The following is a 10,761-nucleotide window of genomic DNA, read 5'->3' as shown; positions in this document are numbered from 1 at the left end:
CGCTCAGGTTCGACTTACAGTTCCCTTCTCAGAGGCACCTGCCCTGGTGCCCATACCAATCTTACTATTATACTGTTTCATCATTACCGTTTTAATGTCTGTCTCCCTCCACCCCTCGGTAAACTCCATAACGGCAGGACTCGTGGATATTTGTCGGGGTCACAGTGGCGCTAACCAACACTTTTTTGAATAAACGTGAAGAGCGGACGAGCCGAGAAAACACAACCGGCGTAAACGCGAGCCCAGTCGCGGCGGGTCCCCACCGTCTCCCCCAAACCGCGGGAACTTCCGCCCCTTCCCTCTCCTCCCGGCGCCCCCTTCTCCTTGCCTGTGTTTGTTTCCGGTGTTTCAATAAAGCTCGATTCGGTTCGAAGAAGACCCGTTCTTCCGGGAAAATGGCGGCTCCCACTCGTACCTCGGAGTCCACGCCGGCGGTGGATCCGGCGCTAGCCGCGGGGGCTGCTGAGGAAACCGATTGCCCGCCGCCTCGCCAGCCTCAGCCCCCGCAGAATGTCCTCGCTGGCCCGCGGCTTCGAGCCCCAAGTTCCCGAGGACTTGGGGCGGCGGAGTTTGGCAGAGCTGCGGGAGATGTTGAAGCGCCAGGAGAGACTTTTGCGCAACGAGTAAGCTTGGGTCCCGCCGAGTCACCGCCAGGCTTCTTCGGTTCGGTGTCCCTGAGACGCGTTCCTTCCCCTCCTCCATACCGGGTTCCTTTCCCTGGAAGGTGACCTTGTCTCAGATCCGTTTCGATCCCGCCGGCGAGTAGAGGGCCTCCAGCCTTAAAGCCGGCTGCGTCCTGGTTTGGCACGTACCTACGGCCCGTGCGGATGGTTAGCGTGCGGAAAGGCAGCTTAGGGGTTTCAGCTGTTCCCTTAGCTCCTTGTTTTAATTACCCGGCCACTGTGACGGTTCCCTGAAGGGAGGGCCTGTATTCTAAATACCTGTGTACCCCAGCCTCCCTTGCCGCCCTTGTCGTCCCCAAAACATCTTGTCAGTTTCATCTCTAGGACCTGTAGGAAATCGAAAGAATGGGACACAGAGTGCTGTATTAAGCAGGAAAAGTTGGTCTCATTCAGCTGGCAGTCTTAACGACTTTAGCAGCTGAACAATACAATGAAAGTGAAAAAAACTTAATTGAGCAGCTTGGTGTATGTAGGAAGGTTTGAAGGAATGAAAGACAGAAGACAGCTGGAGGTTATTTTCAGAGAACTTCCCAGCCTGGGGGTGTAGAAGGGTGGTTTTGGGACTGGGAAAACTACATCAGGCATGGAGTAATTTGGATATGTAGGTGAAGGAGATGGCTGAAGTTTCCAGCTTGTATAGAGAACCACTAATAAGAACAAAAATTGGGGAATAGATCTGAGGTTGATTTTACTTAGGGAGGGGGTACTGAATTGAGGGGAGAGTTAATTATATTTATTTAAAAACTGGAGAAGTGGTCTTGAGGACCCGGAGAGAGAAGGCTGAGGACATACAGGAATCTCAACTGCAGAGGGATGTTAATGTTGAAACTGTGGGGAGGAATGTTGTGTGAAAGAATAAAAAGCCAGAGGTGTACTCTTCCCTCCGTTTCTTACACGGATAAAGAAAAGAGAATCTGAAAAGGAACCTAAGTCATTCAGCAAAAATGATCATTTAGGAGCTTTCTAGTAGGGCAAGTACTTTGACTTTGTGAGAATGGGTTTTTAATCTATAGCAGGGACTTAACTTTTTGGCCTCAGGACCCCTTTATACTGTTAAGACTTACTGAGCATGCCAGGGAGCTCTTGTTTTATGGGTGTTACATCTACTGATGTTTACTGGTGTGTTAGGAATTACAGGTGAGAGGGGCACCTGGGTGGCACAGTCGTTCCACTCTTGGTTTCCGCTAAGGTCATGATCTCAGACTCAAGATGGAATCCCGAGTTGGACTCTATGCTCAGCATGGAGTCTGCTTGGGATTCTCTCTCCCTCTCCCTCCCCCTTTCCCACTTATGCTCACTCGCTCGCTCTCTCACTCTCAAAATAAATTAAAAAAAAAAAAAAGGAATTCTAGGTGAGAGATCTTTAAAACACAAGAATACACAATCATGAGCCATCAGAGCAATGATACCACATATCATGTGGCCCCTGGAAATCTCTGTTGTACCCCTATAAGATAATGAACGTGGAAATGGCAAATAATGACTTAGTGCTATTAAAAAAATAATTCTGGCCTTGCAGAACCATCCACCTCCCCTCCCCACGAAGATCTTGGACATCTCACTTTAAAAACTGCAAGTTTTGGAGTATATTAAAGAGTATTATATGTTTAAAATACTTTTGCTGAAATTCTAATTAGGCATATGAAGGATGTTTTTCCTGCATCCCCTTGTTTGTTTGTTTTTTAGGGTATTTAGATGACGACTTACTTCATTCCTGTTCTGAGGCTGTTGGAAGTCAGATTTTTGACTTACAGATAGATTTTTCTCACTTTGAGGATAATGCTTTGTCTTTATATCTCAAGTTTGAAAACATGGCTTTGACAGATACATGTTTGTTTCGTTTTTTTCCATTCAACAGAAAATTCATTTGCAAATTGCCCGACAAAGGTAAAAAGATCTTAGACTCTGTTGCCAAAGTGAAAGCTGCCATTGCCGAATGTGAAGTTAGAGGGAAAAGTGGACTGTTTCATCCTGTTAGTTTAGACTGTAAGCTACGGCAAAAAGCAGTTGCAGTTGTTGATGTGGACACTGAAACAGCCCAGAGTTCTGACCGGATACTTGATACTTCATCGCTAGTCTGTGGCTCTTCCTCTGTAAGTAACACCGGGTCATCTAAAACCACCTCCCAGCAGCGGGGACTTGTACATCCTCCTCACGAAGGCAATGAAGAGGCTCCTGAAGTTGAGTCCACAGTGAGCGCGTGCCCAGCTTCCCGTAGCAGAGCCAGCGCGCCTTCCTCCTGCGCAGCTGGTGAGCGTCTCCTTCAGCATCGTGTTTCAAGTCAAGCAGAAGATAATTTGAGCAGCTCTGACAGCCTGTTTATTAATAGGTTACAGAGGATCACAATTGTGGACTCAGGTGAAGAGCACTCAGAAGAGAACAGGAGTGCTGAGAACTTGGCAAGGTTCGATAGTGGAGCACAGAAGAAGCCTCATTTCATGGAAGTGCTAGAAACTCGAGCCAAAAACCCAGTACCCCCACTACACAAATTTAAAACTAATGTGTAAGTACTATCAGAAACAGGCCTGTCACAGGCACATACTATTTGTTAAACTCAAAAAATTGGAAGAATGCTTTCAGTTCAGTGGACTTTTTTTGTGTGGGAGCTACTTGTAGTTAGCAAAGAGCGTCTTGTGGAAATAACCTGGCTGGAATGGAGGGTTCATGTTGAAAAATACTTAGGTTTTCAGCCAAATGATTGAACGGGTTTAAATAGCAGGTAGAGTATTAGAGTTCAGGGTGGGCTTAGCCAACATTTGATATTAAACCCGGAGAGAGAATTTATTATGACTATTTTCCACAATAATTTTTTGGTAGGTAGCTCACCCTTTGATTAGACTGTAAGCTACGGGAAAAGCAGCTTTAGAAGCCAATAGACTTGACAGTGAAAGATGTTTGTGTGCTCACTGTAGGTAAGCAACTGGTGCTGGAGTGGCACAGAAGTAAAGATCCCATTCCTCAAAGAATTCAGGATCTAGGTGAAGACCCAAAGCCTACCCACTGGGAAGACCATTGAACTGTATCCTAACAACTTGAGGGGGAAAAGAGCTAGGAAGGGGTTAAAGAAATTGAAAAACAGATTGGGGCAGGAGGGTAAATGAACCATGCTTCTGAGTTCCTTGTCATAGTTTTGTTTCTGAGATTTCCAGAAAAAGAAAAGCTCTTCGAAGAGAAAGGAATTTTATTTACTTGTAGGCAGATGTAACGTTCGCGTCAGGGAGTATCCAGTGTATTTAGCCTACCTGTCTGTAATTACCAGGCTTACATTACGCACAAAGTGGAATCACTACTACTTTTCTTCGAAAAGCTGAGAAGCTCTAGTTAGAAATACCTAAAACTTTCAGAGAATTATTATAGAGTCTTTAAAGTTTAACCCTGCCATTTTTTTTAACTTGAAAACATTTTATTCTCTCTAGAAAAACCAGGAAGATGAATTACATTAATTACATTAATTTTTAGGTAGGAATAAAAAGTAATGTTTGTACTCTTGATGTACAAAGTGAGTAACCTCCCATCTTGTGTGCAGTGAGGTGTATTTCCTCACTTCCAGGAAGAGAAAACCAGAAGCAGCATCTAGTTGGTCAGAGGATACACTGATCCTGGTCCTTTCCTGTGGTCCTTTAGCCAGAAGCCGGAGTGGGGAGAGCCAGAGGCCTCCCGTGTAGTTAGAGCAGATGCGGAAAGACTGGGCCTGGACTCGTGTGGATCAAGAGATTCCGTGGATGAGCAGCCTTTGACTCCTTTTCTGTTCTACCTTTGGTCTCTACTGTGCCTTTGGGCACCCTGTATTTCCTGGGTGCTGGCAGCTGCCTCTTACCTCCCTATAGCTTAGGTGTTTCCAGAGCTTCCGATTTGCATGGCCAGTTACCATGAAACCTGGCCATGTGGGTGTTCTGTGGCACCTCAGACTTAACCATGTACAGAATAGAACGCATTTCTTCCCACGATTTCTCCCATATTCCCTAAATTCATAGTGCCGCCACTTTATTTTTTTCTCCCAAGGTGTCTTTTGCTTCATCTCCCTATCTGCCAGCCGTAAAGACCGACAGTATATTTTGTTGATTTTCATCTCTAATTATTCTTATATGCATCCTCCTGTCAAAGTGAAGGCTCTCCTCCCTCTCCTGGGCTAAAACTGGCTTGGTCTGGACTCTAGGCTTAACTCCTCTAGTTCATCTTCTGCACTGCTCAGAGTGAAATTCGTACAGTGCAGATCTGAGCCCATTACACAGAACTCTTTGACGAGGACTGGGCCCGGTCTACTTGCCAGCCTTATCTCACGGCCTTTCCTCTACACGACACACCTTTGCGCCACACCCTGAACTCCCTTTGCGCCACACCATGTGCCCCTCACTCCCCACTGGGATGCCCTCCTCCCCTCATTTACATGGTGAGCATTTATTATTTCAAGATTCCTCAAAATTCACTCTTTAAAAGCTTTTCTGACAACCTCCCTGCCTTCCATTAGAACTTAGGTTTCCTTTCTGTTCCAGTGTGACAGTACGTATAGTGTGAACACCACCTCTGCGGAGTGTTCTACGGGTGGTATTATGGCACGGAAACTGTGTACAAGTTTGTTTACTGGACAGCAAGCCCATTTGCGCACGTTTTTGAAGGGAAAGATGGAAAGATGGCTTCAGTTCAAGTGTAAGATTGTAAGAGCAAAGGATAATGCAGAGAGCTTATCAGCCTTCCTATTTGTTAAAACAGTAGATTGTTCTATTACTCTCCAAAAAGGTGCCAAGTTAAATACTCCTGTTTCTGGAGTAAATACGTTTCAAAAACAGGAAGGGTCTTTACGAATATAAATATTGGAAACTACTTATGTTTATCTTTGTAGGATAATTAACTGCTAAGGTTAAAGGCTGCTTCTGTGTGGGAATGTTGTAAATGTGTCTATAAAAAGAAAATAGTCTGATGATATAACAAATTTGCCCTCCAGATTACCTTCACAACAGAATGATTCATCTAGTCATTGGCAGAGAAGAGGGTCTCCCATCTCCTCGGAAGAAAGGCAGCTCAGGGATAAGAAGCATCTTGATGATGTCACAGCAGCCCGGCTTCTGCCACTTCACCATATGCCCGCACAGCTGCTCTCCATAGAAGAATCTTTGGCACTTCAGAAACAACAGAAACAGACTTATGAGGTATGTAGAGTTTCAAATGTTTCTTAGATGCTGCTAAGTCAGAATTTACATCAGAAGTTCACAGAGGATATAGGACTTAATAGAAGGGTGCTTGAGAAATGGTCAGCTCTTGCCATTAGCTCTCAGATGTGAGCCTCTGGTTTTCTGAGAGTCTTCAAGTTGCTAGAACCACAGGACGCAGCTGGAGATGATCACAGCTACGTGCAACAGCGGAGTGGTTTTTGCCAGGAAATGTGGGAAGACCACTGCAGAATTCCCTAGTCTAACGCCCATGCTGTCAGACTAGCAGGAGCCATGCTTCTCTGTCTTCCACCTCGTAAGCCCCATGTGAGAGGGTCTCTGTGGTGGAAGCTAACCAAGAATCAGGGAGCCTCCTCCAGGTTTCTGTCTCCTGCCAGACAGGGAAGAGCGTAACATCAGAGTGGTGTGATGTTACCAACAGGCATTTGGACACGGAGCTTAAAAGCATGGTGTGCAGGCCCTCGTGAAGACAGAAGAATCGCCGACTTTTAATAACTTCATTTTGTATAGCACTTACTTCAAAGATCTGGGAGTTCTGCACCTTAAGCGTGTATATGGACAGCTTGTGTGTAGAATAACGAGATGGGAGAAAATAGGTGAAGATGGGAGGGAGAAAAGAAAGCATCCAATGTACTTACAGTAATAGTTTGAGCCTCCCCCAGAATAGCAGCTTAGCTTCGTAGACTTGCTTACGTAGATTTTAATCAGGTAGTAGATGCCAGTCAAGACAAAACCAGGCTGTTGTTCAGACTTGGCTTCTCACCGAAGCGCAGTTGGCATGGATTGGCATTTTCAAGGCACTCCTTTTTAAAAGCCATTTTGCTTCCTTGAGTATTAAAGTATTATTGCCTAGTTACGACTACCCCCTAGGGGAACAGGTTTTTAAATTGTTTATACGATCTTGAGTGCCTGTCCTGAGATATCTGTAGGTTGAATTCAACTCCTTGGAAACCAGTTTCCTCGACAGAGCGCTGTTAGCTGCCGCTTCAGTCCTGCCTCTCCAGGATATTCATGGCCTGAGGGAAAAGACACCAAGAGGTTCAAGTGGTAGGGGCAAAAGCATAAGAAAAGCAAAGAGCCAGGTTGAAAATGGGCATTGCCACCACCATCAGCCTGTGGTCCTCTCGTTGGGTGTCTGTGAGCACATTGGCAGTGTCTAAAATTTGCTTGGACTTTCTGTCACGGTAATTTTCATGGGAACTTAATTTGGAGAGGGATAGTTGGCTTTTTAAAAGTATTGGTTTCTTGATTTCATTGTGACATTGAAATACAACTCTCAAGCCTGAAAGCCATGGTTTCATTGAGGAAAGAAGATTCTTTTTTGGAGAATCCACACAGCATTAGTGATTTTTGACCCTTGATAGTTGAAACTGCTGTGTGAGTGTGTATGCACACGTGTATGTGTCCCCATACTTGAAACTCTGTTCATGTTTGTAACTCATAGTGCTCTGCAAGTTCCTCGGTTTTCCACGCAGAGGTGGGGTATTTCAGTGCACTCTTGTGTGTGAATGGACGTCTGACCACGACTTTGGCAGGCTGTAGCCCTCACCAGCATTGCCTGCCCCGCCCATCCATGGTAGGCACAATTCAAGATGTGCACACTGTTAGAGAGAGCACTGAGGGGAGCTGTATGCCCTTTTATTTCCACTTTAAATGACTTCCTGCTGAAAAAATTGTATGGAAAGGATGTGAATATGTAATGTTTTGCTTTGATTTTTTTTTTTTTAAGGAGATGCAAGCCAAACTCGCAGCACAAAAATTAGCTGAAAGACTGAACATTAAGATGCAGAGCTATAATCCCGAAGGGGAGGCTTCAAGGAAGTACCGAGAAGTGAGGGATGAAGACGACGATCAGTCCTCTGGAGATGAATTCTGAAGATGCCAGTGGGATGTAAATCTCTGCCTGTTGAGTTGTCATGATCCTACATCAGACTTTAAAACAAGTATCAAGATCGGTGTCAGACATTGTCGAGGGAAGGTATTTTTTAAAGTTACACAAAGGTAGCTATAAAAACAGCCCAGTTTGTCTTATCAAAAGATGACTTTCATGTGCTTAAAAAGTTTAATATTTGAATATTGTGTTTTAACCATACTGTATTAAAGTTTTGCAGTATGTTGTGTGTTGGTCTGATATTTTAGTACATAGTAAGCACAGGATTTTTTTCTCTAAGTCAAATGAAGCAGGTAACTGCTCTTTTCCTGGCTCTTACCTCTGTGGAATAGCATTTATTACATGTCTGTCAGTGAAATACTTGGTTGCCCCGGGCATCACCTAAAATGAATTAGGAACATAGAGTTCCTTCCTTTTTCAAGGAATGAAGAGAGCAGCCTAGAAAATTTTATGCATGTTTGCATGGGGTTAATGAAGTAATTGGATGTGAAATACCTAGGAAGACACTCCTACAGGATTCTGAAATGTTTGTTTCCTTCTTCTGTCTTCCCTTAGGAAGAATGTTATCTTCTGATTAGGAATAGGAGTACTTTCAGTTGGTGCTGGAGGGTGGACGGTCTTTCTGGATGATCATATTTGCCCAAAGTGACACAAGATACAGGAAAAGTCTAGGGTGACTAGGTGAAGGGAGGAGCTGTTCTTGGGCTTGACCTGACTTGAGTTCATTGCTCTAAGAGGTGACAGGTTCAGTTTGGTAAGAATACAAAATTTTTTTAAACTACAATTGAATTGTCAATACACCGCCTCTCCCCACTCCGCAAGAGCCGTATATAGGCTACAGAAATCTCAGTCTCATATGTATACACATTTATGTACTTTTCAAGGATTACATGGTTTTCAGAGATTTCTTTGTTTAATATGTTAGAGATTCTAAACAGTGCTGAAAGGAAGAATAAAATATTAGAGCAACTTCACAGTGTTAATGGTGATGTTTTATGGGTGTTTAATTAAGTTTAACTTACTCTAAAAGAGACTTTCATATAAGACATTTTCCTGCAAACACATTTAGGAGTGCCAGGAAGGGCTGGGTTTTCCAGCATGGACTTCCAGATACAGCTGTTGCTTTCCATCCCCCTGCTCCACCCCTGCCCTGGCACCCTTCTGCCCTCCCCCTAAAAATATGAAAATAACACTGAGCTAACAAATTCATTATTTCTCCTTTTAAAAAACAATAATAAATAGATTTCACAACATAGAATTATTCCTTAGAGAATAAAATGATACATTTCTGGAAAGCCAAGTAATGTGGAAGGGGTCCCATGCGTGGACACACAGTCCCCTGTCGTCAGATCACCCAGAGAGTGCCTCTGTTAAGATTTGGGTATATCTACTTTACATACTCTTCTATGTTTCTATTTTCAATAATGCAGTCATATGGCACAGTTGTTTTATAGCCTGCTCTATGTATGGTAAACATTTTCCCATTAGTAGATACTTTGCATTTTAGATAGCTCCAGAATATTCACTTTTATGGGTGTGTCCTAACTTTTAAAATTAATTTATTGTTTAACAATTTGTTTGTTACAGCATAAACTGTAATCAACAATGCAATCAACATCTTAAAAGATAATCACATTTGTACAAAAATTCTTTCTTTCCAGAAAATACCTTTCTACAAGGGAGATTGCTAGTTGGGAGTACAGCTAAGTTTTTGAGATTCTTGATCTATATCACTCACCACAAAGACTGTGTCCCTTTATTTCTCCAAGCAATATCAAACTCCCAGGACTGAAAATTGCTATTTAAAGTGTTTGCTAACTGAATAATCACAGGAAAGGATGATTTTTAAAATTTATGTTTCTTTGCTTAATGAAGGGTGAGTGATTTTTCATGTCTGTTGACCATTTATGTTCATTCTTTTGAGCATTGCTTATTCATATCTTAACTGTATTTTCTTGGACAGTGTGCTTTTTTTATTGGTCTATAAATTCTTGATGAATTAAGATGTCCAGCTTTTGTCATATGTTCTTGTTTTAGTGTGTTATTTTCTTTGTAATAGTTTGTGGTGTCTCAGTGTAGTAGTTTTCTTCAGAAGTCTGCCTTTGTGGTTACGTCTGAGCATGCCTGCCTTAGCCTCAGGATGGATACGTATTCATCTTTACTTTCTTCTAGGACTTTTTAAAAGTTTCACTTTTATACTTCTCTTTAATTCAAAAGGAGATTTTTAATCCATCTCAGGTTTTCTTGGGGAAGCCATATAAGGTAAGATTTAATTTTAATTTTTGCAGAGAGTTGACCAATTGGTTCAATATTATAAACCACCATTTCCCCACTGATTTGTAATGCTGTCGTTATAGGATATTAAATTCCCATGTGTCTTGTGCTGTGGGCCTATTTCTGGGCCTTGTAGTTTTTCCTGCATTATTTTAATAATTATGGTTAATATTTGGTATACAATTTCTCCCTTATTCTTTTAAATTCTGTCCAGTATAACCTCCAGAGAAGTACACAAAACAGGTGTGCAGTTTAATGGGTAAAGCAAACAGCTATGTAATCACAAGCCAGATGCAGAAAAGCTATTGCCAGGACTCTGAAATGTCCCCATGTCCCCTGTGGGTATGCTCTTTATCCCCCAGAGCTAACTACTCTCCTGACTTTAGAGTAATACTAACCCCTCTTTAAACAATGGTTGTACCAGTTACATAGGCAATAATACGGTTAGTTTGTTTTGCCTACTTTTGTCTTACAAACATGGAATCCTACTGTATATGTGTTTGGTGTCTTTGACTCAATCAACATTGCTTATGAAATTCATGTGGCGTAAGTGCGGCTTATTCATCTCATAGCTGTGTAATGTGCCACTCCATCAATCCCACTTCCATCTGGTGTGGCGAGCACTTCCCGTGGTATTCTCAGTTTGGGGCTATTACAAGCAATGCTGCAATGAGAGCATCTTTGTGTGCATAAACATTTCTGTTGGGTATTTACCTTGGCGTTCAATTGATGCATTACAAGGTAT

The 10,761-nt window shown here is 42.8% G+C and overlaps 1 protein-coding gene across 1 annotated transcript; it reads left to right on the top strand.

Annotated features, from left to right (window-relative positions):
- Positions 1-436: 436 nt before the first annotated feature.
- POLR2M (RNA polymerase II subunit M) lies at positions 437-8,716 on the top strand. The gene is made up of 4 exons (XM_044231914.1): positions 437-623; positions 2,542-3,186; positions 5,626-5,830; positions 7,581-8,716. Exons 1-4 carry the CDS (start codon positions 511-513, stop codon positions 7,725-7,727), a joined length of 1,110 nt encoding a protein of 369 aa, XP_044087849.1. The 5' UTR covers positions 437-510; the 3' UTR covers positions 7,728-8,716.
- The last annotated feature ends 2,045 nt before the right edge of the window (positions 8,717-10,761 follow it).

This window comes from Neovison vison, chromosome 13 (assembly GCF_020171115.1).
Source record: "Neovison vison isolate M4711 chromosome 13, ASM_NN_V1, whole genome shotgun sequence".
NCBI lineage: Eukaryota > Metazoa > Chordata > Mammalia > Carnivora > Mustelidae > Neogale > Neogale vison.
Note: the sequence above shows the minus strand (reverse complement) of the source record. Positions and strands in the feature narration are given on the sequence as shown.